This window comes from Protopterus annectens, chromosome 13.part0, assembly GCF_019279795.1.
Source record: "Protopterus annectens isolate FY-2018-M chromosome 13.part0, PAN1.0, whole genome shotgun sequence".
Taxonomy (NCBI): domain Eukaryota; kingdom Metazoa; phylum Chordata; order Ceratodontiformes; family Protopteridae; genus Protopterus; species Protopterus annectens.
The window spans coordinates 794953798-794971860 of record NC_056747.1 but is presented as its reverse complement, the minus strand read 5'-3'; the positions used below and the strand labels follow the sequence as shown (position 1 = coordinate 794971860).

The following is an 18063-nucleotide window of genomic DNA, read 5'->3' as shown; positions in this document are numbered from 1 at the left end:
AAGAGGCATACTGCATGTCCCAATCAGACAAAATTGCAGACGATACCTCAGATTCATAGCTGGATCAATGCACTACCAATTCTCTGCACTACCCTTTGGCTTATCTACTGCGCCCAGGGTCTTCACAAAATGTCTGGCACCAGTAATTGCTTTCTGCAGACAAAGAGGAATTCAGATATACCCTTACTTGGACGACTGCCTTATTCAGGCAGAGAACAAAGACATTCTACTGAAGCATCTGGCGTTTGTAAAAAGATTACTAATTTGCCTAGGTTACACGGTAAACGAAAATAAATCAAAACTAGTACCCTCTCAAGAGATAATATTCCTGGGTGCAAGCTTAAATACAACTGCCCAGATGGCTTATCTCACGCCAGACAAACAAAGGCAACTGACCTTTTATTTCGAAATGTTGGCAACACAAGACCCAGTTATCTGCAAGAAAAATTCTGCAGGCTTTGGGCTTCATGGCTTCCTGCATTCTACTAATTCCATATGCAAGACTGCATATGAGGAAACTACAATGGTATCTAAAAAGTGTTTGGATTCAACATTGCCACAGCCTGGAAACATTAATTATCCTCATTCCCTGCCTGCAACAGGAGTTTTGATGGTGGGCACAGGCCTGTCACCACAACAAGGGACAGCCGTTCACTCTACCCACGGCCAGGCAAACACTAACAACAGATGCATCAGATTATGCCTGGGGGGCCCACATGGCAGGAAAATGTATTCCAGGGAGCATGGCCAGCAAGCCAAATGCATCTTCATATCAATCAAAAAGAGATGCTAGCTGTTCAGAATGCCCTGACAGCCTTCAAGGATCTACTTCATCTAGGACATCTGCTGGTAAAGACGGACAATACTACAGTCATGTGGTACATAAACAAGCAGGGAGGCACACGTTCCTACCCCCTCTGCAGACTGGCCATGACTTTGTGGAACACAGCATTGACTTATCAAGTACACCTGCAAGCACAGTTCCTGCCAGGAAAGACAAATACTCTGGCAGACGAACTAAGCAGAAATCTCAAAGATCCGCACGAGTGGAAACTAGATCCACAAATCTTCAGCATGATGATAAGAAAATGGGGATGCCCAGACACAGATCTATTTGCCTCCCCGCACAACTCCAACTACAGAGATTCTGCACAAGGACTTATCACAAACAAGCATGGAAAGTGGATGCCCTATCATTCAGCTGGAAAACCCTTACAGTATATGCCTTTCCTCCACTGCCTCTCCTCCCCAAGGTACTCCTAAAAGTCAGACAGGAGAAGCCAAAAATGATATTGATTGCCCCAGACTGGCCACGCCAGCAGTGGTACCCAATCCTAAAGAGCTTGTCTCAAGGCCCAGCCTGGACATTACCCCAAATTCCTCATTTGCTGACCCAACAAAACAATCATCCTGCACAGCCAACTCAGAACCCTAAATCTGGCTGCATGGCTGATTATTTAACCATTCAGAGCACACCTCTCTCTAAAGCAGTTATGGGTGTTATTTTGGAGGCCAGGAGGCCCAGCACCAGAAAATCTTATACAGAAAAATGGAAGAGATTCTGTGCTTGGAACCAGGCACAAGGAATGGACGCGCTTGTACCAAATATTCCTCAGATTTTACAATACCTAACTGAGATGCTGGACAAAGGTCTATCCTTCTCATCAATTAAGATCCATGCTTCTGCCATTTCAGCTCATTACAATATGGATCCACCTGTTTTTTCACATCCACTGCTAAGGCAGTACCTCAGAGGGGCCAAAAACATAAGACCTCCAAGGAGAGCTCCAACACCTGCATGGGACCTCAATTTTGTCTTGGAAAAGCTCACACTGCCTCCTTTTGAGCCACCAATACAGCTGAGATAAAATACTTATCATGGAAAACAGCTCTGCTCCTAGCAATAACCTCAGCAAAAAGAGCCTCAGAGTTACAGGCACTAATGGCTGTGGAACCTTTTATTATTTTCCATCCGGACAGGGTTTCTCTAAGGACAAACCCAACATTTATGCCTAAGGTAGTGTCCAGTGTGGCTCTTAACCAAACCATTCAATGTTAAGTTGTCAATCTCGCCTTCATTCTTGCTGGATGGGTTCGGAGCCGATCCTTGGCTCCAACTCGGCACTTGCTAAGCTCGAGAGCTAATTTTACCAGCTCGAGGCAACCCTATATCCCATGATGCAAGGCGGAGACTACCCAGATCTTGTTTGCCGCTTCGCTAATGAGGTGCCTCTTTTACCAGCTCTAGGTAAGTTTTTTTTATAATAAGACTTTTAGTCTCATCCCTTTTATTTTTCATAACCTTAGTAGTTTTGTGAACTTTAACATTTATTTTAACCCTATTCCCGTTAGTGTTCCCTTTTTTTCGGGTTATTTATCCCCTTCCCTAGGTTAGGCCTTAGGCCTTTCCCTTTCCTAATTTTTCCTGTCAGGGATTTTTGTGTCTGTTTGAGTGTTGTATCCCTGTTAAGTTTAGATTTTTGGATTGGGTGTTATTTGTGTGTGTGTGTGTTTGTGTTTTTTCCTGTCAACTTGTCTTCCCTCGACACAGCTATGTCGAAGGACACAAAGGTCTCAGGCTTCAAGAAGTGTGACTCGTGCTGTCAGAAGATGTCTCTGACAGACGGTCACACTTCTTGTGTTTACTGCCTGGGACCTCTGCACCTGCAGGACTGTTGTGCTATCTGTCATGCCTTCAGCCCTAGAGTCCTGCAGGAGCGCAGAAATAAGTTAATATTGAGGGGCTTATTAAAGCCTGAGAGCTCCCCGACTAAGTCGGCTTCGGGGAAGCCCTCGAAACCTGTTAAGCCTTCGGCTGCAAGTCCCAAGCCGTCGGCTACTGGTTCAACTTCTTTAGTGTCGAGATCGGCTCCGGCTGGAGCCGATCCTTCCATGCTAGAAGTCACAGTATCGGCTCCATCCGGCGCCGATACTGCCAGATCTGGACACTCAGTGTCGGCTCCGGCTGGAGCCGACGTATCCTCGGCTCCACCTATCTCTAAAAAGAGATCTCGATCCCCCTCATTGGAATCGATACGTTTGGCTCCGAGATCACCCTTGCTGTCGGAGCAGAGCCATCGGAGCCGTTCTTCTTGGTCGTCCAGGCTGTCTGATCACGACCTCGAGAGAGTGGTGAGTAGACTATTAAAGTCTCAGGCATTGGCCCAAATGCTCCATAGCCCGTCTCAACAGACGGTAGCTATTTCACATCCACCTAACATTCCTCCTTCGACTCTCTTACAGAGCTTGGAGCCGTGACTGTTGTAGCTTCGGAGCCGATACCACCCCTTTTGGCTCCGTCGTCCTCTGCTCCGATTTCCTCCTTGAGGCCTTCATTGGAGGGATCCGGGCGTCTGGTCTCTCTCGTCGGCTCTGAGGGGGCGAGTGGCATCGGACCCTTGTCCGACCCCGTTCTCCCTCTCGGGGCTTCAAGCTGGTGAGCTCAGCCCCGACATCTGCCTCGGAGCCTTCCCTCTCGGTGAGGCCTGGAGTTTCTATCTCTTCGGAGCGGGAACCTTCTGGTCTCTCTGATGGGGGAGCCTTCGAGGTGATGAGGAGTGTACTAGCCCCTTGGCGTAGTCAACGGTCAGTTCCATCAGCTCCTCCCACTACAGTGCCTGCTGACGTCTCTTCCCACTCTCTTGCTCCCAGGCTCAGAGATCCAATGCCTCAGGTTTCCCCATTGGGAATGTCTTCCTCTTCCGAGGCTTCTCCTGATCCGTCAGGTGAACCTCCGCATAAGAGGACATGTGAGAGGAAACATCTAGACTCCCCTGAGTCTATTACATCTAATACTGACTTGGATGAGTCGGAGGGATCCCCAAGGTCCTCCTCTGAGGATGTCTCTTTCTCAGACATCCTTGAACTCCTTAAGCAGAGGGGGAACTGGCCCTCCCTTAATCCTTCCGAGGACGAGTCAGTGTACCTGGAGGCATTCGGATCTCGACCCTCCACCTCCTGGGTGTCTCCGCCTTTCGACCCTCTTATGGATGTAGTGGCTCGGAAGGCATGGATGGCCCCGGATTCGGTGGAACCTATTCCTAGGAGGCCTTCTAAATTTATTACAGCCCCACCAGATAGGCAATATTTGACAAAAGGTGTCCCGGTTGATATCATGGTGGTGGCTGCAGCCACCAAGAAGGAACTAGCTGATCCTTCAGTACCTGTCCATCCTCCTAACAAGGATTCTAGGACTATGGACAGGTACGGCAAGCGGATTTTTTCTTCAGCGACCTTTGCCATGCGATCGCTGAACTACTTGTGTCACTTCACCCGCCTTCAAAGAGATGTTCTTAAAGAGTTGGGAGAAGTTTTACAGGATCCGTCAGCTGCTGGGTCTCAGGATAAGAATAGCTCACAGCTAGGAATCCTTAACTCCATTGTTAACTCCTCCATGCGGCTCATTTCTTATGCAGCCGATGGAGCGAGTAGGGCCGCAGGCACAGGAGTGGCTTTAAGGCGTCAGTCCTGGATGTGGCTTTGTAATTTTGCAGACCCCTTCAAGGCGTCCTTCACAAACTCCCCTTTTGATGGTTCGACCTTGTTCGGACCTCAAGTGAAAGACACTTTGACTAGATGCGAACAAGATGGCAAGACTCTTTCTGCCGTAGGAGTCCATTTCTCCACCCCTTCAAGACCTTACCCAAAAGGTCAGAAGGGAGGGGAAAATGTGGTTCCGCAAATCTCAAGGAGTCATGCCTGACGCACGAGGTCAGTTTACCCCCAGAGGCAGAGGGGATAACAACAGACGCCGCCCTAGGGGCAGAGGGGGTCCACAGAATCAGGGTAGCAGAGAGCCTCTTTCTGACAAACCCTTCCAGCATCCCTGAGATGTTGCCCGATTGTCCACCTTCGGAGGCAGTCAGGGGAAGATTATCGCTGTACTCAATAGCCTGGCTTTCCCTTTCTCAAGACAAATGGGTACAGTCGATTATATCCGAGGGTTACAAAATTCCCTTTATTCAAACCCCAATTCAGCAAAAGGGAACCCTTCCAGACGTTCCACCCGGTCTAAGGGAACTAGCAGTACCAGAGATATCAAGACTCCTAGCAAAAAGAGCCATCCATCCAGTCCCAGCAGACCAAATAGGATCCAGAATCTACTCAAGGTTCTTTTTAGTTCCAAAAAAGACAGGGGACTAGAGACCAATATTAGATCTGAGCAAACTAAACAAGTTTTTAAGAAAGCAAGATTCCGGATGGTCACGCTTCAGTCCATTCTACCCTTTCTGGGCAAGGACAATTGGATGTGCTCGGTAGATCTTCAGGATGCGTACTATCACATAAAAATTCACAGGCGCTCCAGAAGATTTCTCCGCTTTCGGCTGGGGACCAGTCACTTCCAATTCAAGGCCCTGCCCTTTGGACTCACTACAACCCCCAGAGTGTTCACCAAATGTATGGCAGCGGTTACGGCTCACCTGAGACGTCAAGGATTCCAGGTGTTTCCATATCTAGACGACTGGCTCCTCACTGCCACCACCAGGCATAAACTTCTCCAGGCCAGAGATTACACCATTCACATTTGCAGAGGGCTAGGGATTTCTATAAATTTCGAAAAATCTGCCTTGTCGCCTTGTCAATCTATTACTTTTATAGGCGCAAAATTGGACACCGTACAACTTTCACAAAGTTAACAGACCAAAGAATCTTGGACATTCAAAGTCACGTCCAGGTGATTCTTCTCAGCTACAAAATTCAGGCCAAATTCGCTCTGAAAGTATTGGGTCTTATAGCGGCTGCCATAACACTTCTTCCCTTCGCCCGTTTTTACATGCAACTACCCATGCGTCACAGGATCATAATCACTCCAACTTGCAAAAGGCATCTGACCTGGTGGATATCGTCCCCTCAAGTCCATCAGGGCAGACCCTTTGTTCCTCCTGGTTACATCGGACGCCTCCCTGATCGGGTGGGGGGGGCATTATCAGGGCAGGATGGTCCATGGCACTTGGCAACCTTACAAATACCATCTGCACATAAATGTCCTAGAGATGAGAGCAGTGCTTTTAACGTTGCAAGCCCTCAACGACTCTCTTCCCCTGGGAACTATTGCAGTCCAAACAGACAATATGTCCGTAGTGTGGTATATCAACAAACAGGGCGGAACCAAGTCCTATCCACTGTGTCGAGAGGGTCTCAGACTTTGGCAATGGGCAGTCTCTTCTCAGCGGTTTCTGATAGCAACGCATATCCCCGGGAAATCCAACATCATAGCGGACAGGTTAAGCAGAGCTATTCTCATGCCTCACGAGTGGTCTCTCACACAATCAGTGACAGAAGAGATTTTTCAGGAGTGGGGCCTTCCTTGCTGCGACCTTTTTGCTACACCTCAAAACAGCAAATGCCCAGACTTCTTCTCTCTCTTCCCCCTTCCAGGCCATCCCCCCAGAGACGCTCTAACCCAAGATTGGCCCCGGGGACTTCTTTATGCCTTTCCCCCCCTTCTGCTGATACCTCAAGTAATTCAGAAAGCAACCGCCTTGAGAGCCAAATTGATTCTCATTGCCCCTTATTGGCCTTGACAGATATGGTTTCCGTTCCTACATCGTTATCTCTTGGTACAGCCATGGCATCTGGACCCGGTTCCAGATCTTCTGACCCACTAGTCGGGGCAGCTGCACCAATCCATACCTTCTCTCAACCTCACTGCTTGGTTGCTCCACTTCCATCCTTAGTCAGGCTTCCTATGATTTCTAATCCCTTCCGGGATATCATAGTAGCTTCCCTAAAATCTTCTACCAGAAGGATTTACACTAGTAAATGGCAACGTTTCTCCTTCTGGGCAAAAGCTAGGAACATAGACCCCTATACTGCTCCAGTTCATTCGGTCTTGGACTTCCTAGCTGAGATTTTTTATTCAGGATCCTCTTCCTCCACAGTAAAAGTTCAGCTGGCGGCCATTTCGAATTTTCATATAGGCCTTTTGGACCACAACATTATGTCACATAAACTTTGCAAGGCATTCCTTCGAGGTATCTTTTTACTTAAACCTCCGATTAGAGACCCCCCCACCACAGTGGGATCTAAATTTAATTTTAACATCCTTGATTCTCCCCCCTTTCGAACCTGCGACTGCCTGTTCGTTGAAATTTCTTTCTTGGAAGACACTCTTTCTAGTCGCCATTACTTCTGCCAGGAGAGTATCTGAGCTTCATGCTCTCTGCATTCGTCCTCCCTATTTAATTTTCCACAAAGACAGGGTATCTCTAAGGACTAATCCGTCTTTCTTACCCAAAGTGGCATCACAGATGAACCTAAATCAATCCATTGATCTTCCAGTGTTTTTCCCAAATTATTCTGATAGAGCGGAACAAAAATTACATTGTCTTGATGTTCACCGCCAGCTCAGATATTATCTAGACAAAACTAAACATTTTGGGAAATCTGAATCTGATCAACTGTTTCTATCCAATGCAGAGAACAGGAAAGGCCTTCCAGTTTTCAAAGTGACTTTATCTAGATGGCTGTCTTCTTTGATTACTTACATTTATCAGCTCAGAGGCAAAGAGTTGATTTCTAGGCCAAAAGCCCATTCTACCAGAGCTTTAGCTACATCTACAGCTTTTCAGGCTAGACTTCCAATAGACACTATTTGTGCAGCAGCCACATGGGCCTCTCCTCATTCCTTTGTTTCACATTACAAATTAGACTTGGCCTCCAGAGACAGAGCGAATTTTGGTTCCACCGTTCTCAAGAGTCTGTTCCATTGAGCCACCCAGGATAGAGGTGCTAGGGACGCGGTCCCATCCAGCAAGAATGAAGGCGAGATTGACAACTTAACATTAAGAAGTTATGTACCTACCATAACGTTCCATGTTAGTTGTCTTCTCGCCTTCTTTCTTCGCCCCCTCCATCCCCCCTAGCCTGGTCAGACCGAGAAGATTATGCCTCTTCTATTAAGAGGCTTTATCCCTTTTTCTAGCTAATCAGCTTCTAGTGTCACTAGATTAGGTTGATCCTTTCAGAGGATTATGATGATTATGATTGTCATTTTTAGTATTGTTACTTTTCTTCCTCCTTTACAGTTGGACGAATATATTCCTAATTTCCTTAGCTACCAAACGAGATCTGGGTAGTCTCCGCCTTGCATCATGGGATATATGGTTGCCTCGAGCTGGTAAAATTAGCTCTTGAGCTTAGCAAGTGCCGAGTCGGAGCCGAGGATCGGCTCCGAACCCATCCAGCAAGAAAGAAGGCGAGAGAAGACAACTAACATGGAACATTATGGTAGGTACATAACTTCTTATTTGCCTACCTTTTATCCAAACCCACAGAATAAGGGGGAGAGACTTATGCATTCTTTGGACATACACAGACAGCTACGCTTCTACTTGGACAAAACTAAAGTCAGAAAGACTGAGCAACTCTTAGTGGCATATGCTGCTGGATCGCAAGGAAAAGCTATTTCAAAGCAGACTATTTCAAAATGGATAGGCCACTGCATTCGTTTCTGCTATTCACAACATGGCAAATCCGTGCCCAAGGGCATTAGGCCACATTCAACCAGAGCAGCAGTCACTTCCTCAGAGGAGTACCAACCAAGGACATTTTGGAGGCTGCAACTTGGACTTCAGTGCACACTTTTACCAAGCACTACCACTTACCTCTTTACTCTAAATCCAGAGCAGACTTCGCCACTGCAGTTCTGCAGGGCCTCATAGCCACTCCCAGCTCTATCTAGGCCCAGCCACCCAACCTCAGCTTTGGGATTCAACCCAAGTGTAATGATTGCAACAGTGAAACACGATGAACATAGTACAGTTGTGTACCTACCATAAATGTAGATGTTTGAGTGTATTCACTGTTGCAGTCCAGGTTACCCTCCCTCCATCCCCCTTTCATTGCTGGGACTTATCTGTACTTCTCTATTCTATACAACCTATGTGGTGTATTTGCTTGTAGATGAAGGTAATGTTTATGTTAGTGCATGCTTTTATATGAGCAGAATTTTTAGCCTACCCTTTTGGGGGCACCTGACATCTGGGGCAAGAAAAACTGAAGAAAATGGCGTCGGCTGCATCTTTTATACCCCTGGCGCACTGACGTCAGGGAAGAGGTGACAGCAACCGACGCTGGACCAGGACTTTGGAATTCAGGCCGACTGCAGGTAGACTGCCAGCAGGATAACCGAAGTGTAATGACTGCAACAGTAAATACACTCGAACATCTACATTTATGGTAGGTACACAACTGTACTTTCCAAGGATCCCAGCTGTATTTTCATCAGTTTGCAAAACATGCCACTGTTTACTAACTGTATTCTTAAAAACATTGACTTCACTACTGTATATTAATTAAAACAAAATTTTTTGTCTCTAAATCTGTGGTTTGAAACATTTCTTCTCTGGGGTGAGGAAAAATAAGGTTTACCAAGATTTTTCCTCTCCTTCCTAATTACTTAACTCGTTTTTTGAATCTCAGTGCTATCGTAACCCCTATGTTCAAAATCTTTATGAGTTTAACCAAGCTCTCTTCAAAATCTGAATCATTAACTGTTAATCTTGAGGCACGTAACATTTGTCCCTTCATAACATTGGGGAATATATGTCCCAGATGCATACCATCTCTATGCAGGTAGGAAGGTACATAACATTCTTTCCTATAAACATTTGTGGAAATACTGCCATCTTCTTTATCCCGCTGTATTTGTACATCCAAATAATGTGAAAACTCAGAAGAGTATTCAAAAGTAAACTTCAGGAAACTGACTCTTGTGTTCACATAATCAAAGAACTGTAAAAGTTCTGCATCAGTTCCTTTCCATAAAAGGAAAAGATCATCTACAAAACGACAAATTAATACTATATTCTTCCCTAATAGGCCTTTAATATATTGGGATTCCCATTCTGCCATTACAAGGTTGGCGTAGCTATTAACACAAGAAGTGCCCATAGCTACGCCAGCCAATTGCAAATAATAATGGTGCTCAAAGATAAACACATTATGTTCTAGAGTCATTTCCAGCAAAAAATATATAAGGTCAAGGTGCTGTACACTGTATTCACTATTTCTTAAAACAAATGCTTTCATCATTTCTATTCCTACTGAAATGGGAATCATGGTGAATCGAGATACAACATCCATGGTAACAAAAAAATCAAAATCACAAAATTCTGTCGAATTCAAGTACAGATAAAGCTGTTCACCAATCCCTTCAAACTCTCCAGCTCACAGCTTGGTTACTCCACTTCCAACCTTAGCCAGGCTTTCCAGTATCTCCCCAGCAGTCCGTGATATTATTGTTTCCTCACATAAGTCTACTACGAGAAAAATGTGTTCTAGTTAAATGGAAACGGTTTTCTTACTGGGCAGAATCTAGAAATTTGGATCCTTTCTCAGCCCCGTCCATGAAATTCTTGAATTTTTAGCACAACTTTTTCATTCTGGTGCGGCTTCCGCTACCATTAGAGTACAGCTAGCTGCCATTTCTAATTTTCATATCGGTATGTTTAATTCTAGCATAATGTCTCATAAGCTATGCAAAGCCTTTATGAGAGGAACATCTCTTCTTAGACCCCCCAGTTAGAGATCCTCCTCCTCCTTGGGATCTCAATTTAGTTTTAGCTTCCTTAATTTACCGGCAGTATCATGTTCCTTAAAATTTCTTTCTTGTAAGACACTTTTTCTAGTTGCTATCACTTCAGCTAGATGTGTCTCAGAACTTCAAGCATTATGTGTTCATCCTCCTTACCTGGTGTTTCACAAGGACAGAGTTTCTTTGAGGACCAGTCCATCCTTTATTCCTAAAGTCTGCTCAGAGAACAATTTAAATCAATCCATAGATCTCCCAAATTTCTTTCCCAATTACAGCAGCAAGGCAGAGTACAAGCTCCACCAAACTGGATGTGCACAGACAATTGTGTTTTTACCTCCATAGAACTAAGAAAGTCAGACCAGTTATTTCTTTCTTATGCTTTCAACAAACAAGGCCTTCCAGTTTCTAAGGTGACCTTATCCAGATGGTTATCTGATACTGTTGCCTTTATTTATCGGTTACGAAATAAAGAGCTACCAGCTAAACCAAAAGGTCATTCTATTAGAGCATTAGCCACCTCTGTAGCCTTTCAGTCTAGGTTGCCCATAGACTCAATCTGTGCAGCTGCCACTTGGGCAAACCCTCATACTTTTATCTCTCATTACAAGGTGGATATGGTCTCCTGGAGCAGAGCTTCCTTTGGTTCTACTGTTCTGAAGAGTCTGTTCCAATGAGCCACCCAGGATTTTAGGTGCTAGGGATGCTGTCCCAAACAGCAAGAATGAAGGTGAGATGGACAACTTAACATAAAGAAGTTATGCACCTACCATAACGTTCCATCTTAGTTGTCTTCATCACGCCTTCCTTCTTGCGTCCCTCCCTCCTTCCCTCTTCCTAGAGGATTGAGAGGAGTTCCTTTTGTTTTCACTGGCTGAGTATCTTTTATTACTTCACATGCCAGGTAATTTATGACTCTTTCCTTGTTTAGGTGTATTGGACAACCAGTTTTTAGGTAACTGGTTACTCTACTTATGTCTAGTGTGCGCTATCACAAATGAGATCTGGGTAGCTGACGCTGGGCATTCTGGGATAAGGGGTAGCCTCGAGCCAGTAAACAGCTCTCGAGCTATAGAAGATGGCCGAGTCGGAGCCGAAGATCGGCTCCGGCCCCAAACAGCAAGAAGAAAGGCGAGATGAAGACAACTAACATGGAATGTTATAGTAGGTACATAACTTCTTTTTTTTTATGAAGGATGTTTTTTACTGTGGTAGTCTTTTTAAATCATTCTCTTCTTGAGCACATTCACTACTGTTTTACATATCACATGACTAATTATTATTAATTGATGGAGTATTTAAACCTGTGTTTTTTTTGGTCTTTTTGTAATCTGAAGAAGCAATTGTTTGAATTGTGAAAGCGCTCATCTTTTTCATTTTGAATACTCTGAACTACTTTCTTAGAATTTTCTAGTTTTGTCTTTAGTAGTGATTCATGCAAGATGTACTTAAGAGAGTGCAGCAACAATCAACACCAGGTACTGACAGTGTGAGCAACTGAAATCACATTCCAGATTTAGCATGCAAAAGAACAGACACCAACAAATTCAGTCCAAGAACTTCAGCCAAGTATGAGACACCGACAAGTTGTTTAAGCGCTTTCATTCACATTTAATGCAGAGTGAACTTCTTCAGAAACAACTTCAACATCCCTACAACTCTATTATATACACATAACAATTAACAAAATGAATGAAATTTACATAATTGATTGTCATCAATACGTTAAAGGCACATACATAGTGTCTCATTTAAATACTAGTAAATAACAATAGTAAAATCCACATTTGGAATATTCAGATGTATAAACAATACATAGTAAAGTTAAAAATGAGAAAGAATACAAATATATTAAAAAACATATTGAAATGTGAATTAATTAATGTTTTTGTTATAATTAATTATTTTTTAAAAAAACATTTCAAATTTATTACTTCATTGAGACCTGGGGCCCTATCGGCTCCTAGGTAAAATTGCCAGAAAGATTCTTTGCATTCTAGCAAAAGTTTAACATTACCACTAAATGGATTATTTTGCACACTGTCCAAGATAGAAAAAGTGAACTTTTTAAAAACATTACAAGTAACAGAGTGTCTAGCTAGTGCATTGTTGGGGTCTTTCTTTTTGATGGCTAGAAGGTGTTCACGAATTCTAACTTTGAATGCTCTAGTGGTCATACCTACGTAATAACTTGGACATGTCTGACACTGAGCTACATAAACTACCATCATACTGTGACATGTAAATAAATCTTTAGACCAGTGTGTATAAGAAAGGTGTGGAAAATATACAGAAGAAGAATTACTAACATATCTACACTGTTTACATGTGTGACAAGAATAAGTCCCTTTCGTGTTCATAATTCGTTTCTTGTCATTAGCATAATTATTGTCTTTGGTCTCCAAAATAGTTTTTAAATTAACCACCCTTTTAAAAATAAAATGAGGTTTTCTACCTATAGCATTGGTCAGATCTTGATTACCTAGTATTATTTTCCAGTTGTCCAAAATTATATCTTTAATCAGCCACATCTCATTACATATAGGTAAAATAAATGCACATGTGAACTCTTTCTTGTTGTTAGAATAAAGATTATAATTAGAATTGGATCTAATCAATGATAGTCCTGATTTAAGAATAGGTCCTATTCTGGTATCACGAAGTAAAGAAACTTCCTTTTCAATAGATAGAAGCCATGATTCTTGATACCCTCTGTGTAAAAAGAAACTTCTCAACATGCTCATTTCTCTGTGGAAAACTTCAGTGTCTGATGTCAATCTACTAAGACGGATGTATTGACCTTTCACTACTCCCTTCTTCATATGGTGAGGGTGTAGACTATTATTGTGTAAATATTGGTTAGAGAAGGTGGACTTTCTATAAATTTTACTGGAAAAATTCTGCATAGTAAAATCATAACTCAAAAACAAATCCAAAAAGGAAATACTGGTACCAAATGCACCAGTGGTAAATTTTAAAAAAATGGTGGTATTATTTAGGTACAAAACAAAATCATTGAAATCTTCAGCTGTGCCATTCCATAAAAAGAATAAATCATCAATGTAACGGGTGTAAAAAACGATCTTATCCGAGAATGCACTATTTTCAACAAACCTATTTTCCCAGTGGGCCATCACCAGATTTGCATAGGCAGGAGCAACACGTGCACCCATTGCCACACCAGAAACTTGTTTGTAGAAAATATTGTTGAATTTAAAAAAATTATTATCTAAAATTAACTCCATAAGTGTACAAATAGTATTGATTTTGATACCCCCAAAATCAGTATACTTGACAAGATATTCTCTCAAGTATTCAATACCAGTTTCATTTTCTATACTGGTGTATAATGATTGCACGTCCAAGGATGCCATTACAAAATTGGAAACTGGCAACTCTAATTCTTTTAGTTGTTCCAATAGGTGCCAAGAATCCTTCAAGTAGTATTTGGAACTTTGCACAACTGGATTTAAAATATAATCCAGCCAGATGGAGATATTTTCAGTTTTATATTTTGCTGCCGATATTATGGGCCTAAAAGGAGGCGTTAGTAAATCTTTTTGAAGTTTCGGTATGCCAAACATATTTCCCATTTTTGGAAACTCAACCTGTAAAAAACTGTATGTATTGTAATCAATTCCTCCTTGACTAAAAATGTCAAATAAACATACATCCAAGTTGGAAAAGTTTCTGTGAATTTGTGCACAATCAACTACCTGATATGTGGTGTTGTCCTTTAACAAATCCTCCATAGAGTGAATATATTGTGTGTTGTCCATTATAACAATTTTGCCCCCTTTATCTGCCTTCATGACTCTAATTTCTTTATTGGCTTTTAGCTCTTTTAAAGCCAGTAATTCAGGCTCACTTAAATTGTAGTTGTTAATGATGGGATGTATTTTCCTTATAGCATCCTCACTTATGTTTTGAAACGCATGCAATGTATTAATAAGTGGAGGGTTGTATGTGCTGGCCTTTCTAGGGCCTTGATGAGTAGCAGTACATTCTATATCCTGCATGATGTATTTTAAATTTAACTTCCTAAGAGTTAGTCTGAAATCAATAATGGTTCTAGCCTTATTGATATTGTTGGAGGGAATAAAAGAAAAACCTTTTCTCAGGAGATTGAAAGTATCACTTGAAAAACAGGTGTTAGACAAATTATGTACCTGTATTTCATAATCATCGTTACAGTGATAATCTACCATCTTTTTTTGGTTTTTTTTGTTTCTCAACCTCCCTATTCTTGTCACACATGTAAACAGTGTAGATATGTTAGTAATTCTTCTTCTGTATATTTTCCACACCTCTCTTATACACACTGGTCTAAAGATTTATTTACATGTCACAGTATGATGGTAGTTTATGTAGCTCAGTGTCAGACATGTCCAAGTTATTACGTAGGTATGACCACTAGAGCATTCAAAGTTAGAATTCGTGAACACCTTCTAGCCATCAAAAAGAAAGACCCCAACAATGCACTAGCTAGACACTCTGTTACTTGTAATGTTTTTAAAAAGTTCACTTTTTCTATCTTGGACAGTGTGCAAAATAATCCATTTAGTGGTAATGTTAAACTTTTGCTAGAATGCAAAGAATCTTTCTGGCAATTTTACCTAGGAGCCGATAGGGCCCCAGGTCTCAATGAAGTAATAAATTTGAAATGTTTTTTAGAAAATAATTAATTATAACAAAAACATTAATTAATTCACATTTCAATATGTTTTTTAATATATTTGTATTCTTTCTCATTTTTAACTTTACTATGTATTGTTTATACATTTGAATATTCCAAATGTGGATTTTACTATTGTTATTTACTAGTATTTAAATGAGACACTATGTATGTGCCTTTAACGTATTGATGACAATCAATTATGTAAATTTCATTCATTTTGTTAATTGTTATGTGTATATAATAGAGTTGTAGGGATGTTGAAGTTGTTTCTGAAGAAGTTAACTCTGCATTAAATGTGAATGAAAGCGCTTAAACAATTTGTCGGTGTCTCATACTTGGCTGAAGTTCTTGGACTGAATTTGTTGGTGTCTGTTTTTTTAGCATGTAAAAGCATGACTCTACATTGTGACCCAGCAACTCTGCATATATATTCACAATGGAAATGTCATTCAGTAGAAAGGATGGGCTGGTATTCTATGTTGGTAATAGGTTAGGCTTAAGATCTTCCAGTTGCAGACCTTAGTACATGAATGTGCCCTGAGAATTGGCATATAAGCACTACAGGGATATTGTGGAAATAAAAACAGAAAGCTGGAAAATTGAAGTGATCAAATAAATTAAACCTGAAATGTGCTTTTTTTATACATAGGGCGCAGAGAGTTTAACTACATACACTTTCCAAACTCGCATGGCTAAGCATACTTTCTGCAAGATCTGTGGAGTTCAGAGTTTTTACACACCTCGTTCCAACCCTGATGGCTATGGTAAGTATGAAAAATTAGAGGAAAAGTACAGTTATGTACACTTACCATAAATGTAGATGTTTGAGTGTATTCACTGTTGCAGTCATTACATTTGGGTTATCTGCTTGCAGGTAGCCCCCAGTTGGCCTGATTAACAAAGTCTTGGATCCTGCATCGGTTGCTGTCCCTTCTTCCATGACGTCAAGTCATCAGGGGTATAAAACATGCAGCCAATGCCATTACATCGGTTTTTCATGCCCCAGATGTCAGGTGCCCCCCTAATGGGAAGCAATTAAAACTATAAATACAAGGATATACCTCCAACAAAAAAGCAAATACACCAGAAAGCTTTTGAGCATAGTAAGGAAGAGTAGAGGTATAGCCGAAAGAAGAAAGGGGGCAGGAGGGAGGGTAACCAGGACTGCAACAGTGAATACACTCGAACATCTACATTTATGGTAAGTGTACACAACTGTACTATGTTCTTCGTGTTTCACTGCTGCAGTCATTACATTTGGGTAGATTCCCAAAGCTAAGGTTGGGAGGAGGAATTTAAATAGAATTAGGACCAGCTATAAGGCCCTGCAAGACTGCAGTGGCAAGGAATACTGTAAGAATGAAAATCTTTGTGCGGTATTTGCTTTCCACAAGTAATGCAATTATTAACTTTTACTGTCATCGGTAAGGAGCAAGAAAAAGTTTCCCCATTGGGGTACTTAGCTTTAGTTGTAGACTTCGGTTCTGAAACTCAAAAATGAAAATTTCAGGAGTCTGCCAACTAGCACTTGCGAACTGCTTCTGCTTCGGGCACTGCACAGCAAGAAAGACTGATGTAATGGCGTCAGCTGCATGTTTTATATCCCTGAGGACATGACGTTGTGGAAGAAGGGACAGCAACCGATGCAGGACCCAAGACTTTGTTAATCAGACCGACTGTGAGCTACCTGCAAGCAGATAACCCAAATGTAATGACTGCAACAGCGAAACACGAAGAACATCAACTCTTTAATCTGTCCTAGTAAGGTTGAAGCTGAGACAACCACTGCTGTATCTGCTTTGATATAAAACTAAGCTGTACTCTTTCAGAAATGATATGTATGAGACCATCTTTGCTGATCATGAATCTAATGAGTACTGTATGTGGGTAACACTGTTACTGATGATAGAAAAAGTAGGACACAGCTAGAGTTGCTGGGGTGTGGGTGGGTTAGGGCGGAAGCTTCTTAGAAATGTTCTGCCTCTGCAGGGAGAGACCACTTCATTTATTTTTTTATAGACACTGTGAAGGCAGAGTTACAGGTAAAGACGTATGGAAGCGTGCCTTCATAATGAAAACAGTGACATTATGATGTCAGTGGCTAAAGTAGCTTCAGAAACATTGGAGATGATATAGCCCAGAATCTCCATTGTGACAGTTGTTTGTCTATCATCCTTACACAAAGATATATTGACATTGTTGTGTACTATATGGTAATCCTATGTAGTATTAAACAGAGCCTGCTTTAAAGCAGGAAGTTAAGAGAGATTCAGGAAGTAGGAATAGTGGTACTGTGGCAGCCATAACAAGGGTTTAGAAAAGAAAGATATAAGCAGTGATGTTATGTGGTCCTATCTCACCTACATTCATTACTGATGGATTCGGAGCCGACAGTCGGCTCCAACTCGGCCGACTATTTTCTAGCACAAAGTCTCTAATTGGCTGGGCTAGCTGGTATCCCAGGATGCACCTCTCCCAAACCCCCAGATCTCATTTGCCGCTCGTTGAGTTAGGACGTAGTCTCGAGCTTGGCTGTGGCTAAGTACCTTTTTTTGACTAAAACTTTCTAAAGTTTTTATACCTTTCTGTGAAACAAAAGCTATTTTCATAGCTATATTGTGTTTGTGTGTGTTTGGGCTTGTTGCAGTTTTGTGGAGAGTGTGTGTGGATTCCCTCGTGTTTGGTGGGCTGGGCCCGTTTAATGTAGAGGGACCTAGTCCTCTCCTTCGTCTTTATCAGTGTTTTCTCTCGTCGATCCCTAGGAGCATTTAAATTAGAGTTCCTGTAGTGTACCCCGCCTTCCTATTGTTGTGTTGAGTGTTTGGAATTTGTTGGACATGTCTAAAGAGCA

The 18063-nt window shown here is 42.1% G+C and overlaps 1 protein-coding gene across 1 annotated transcript in view; it reads left to right on the top strand.

Annotated features, from left to right (window-relative positions):
• The window catches only part of CENPV (centromere protein V), a 285582-nt gene that overhangs the window by 198019 nt on the left and 69500 nt on the right, over nt 1-18063 (top strand). Inside the window, exon 4 of the mRNA XM_044054522.1 lies at nt 15862-15976. Coding sequence (XP_043910457.1) covers nt 15862-15976 — 115 coding nt within the window. The remainder of the gene's footprint in view (nt 1-15861; nt 15977-18063) is intronic.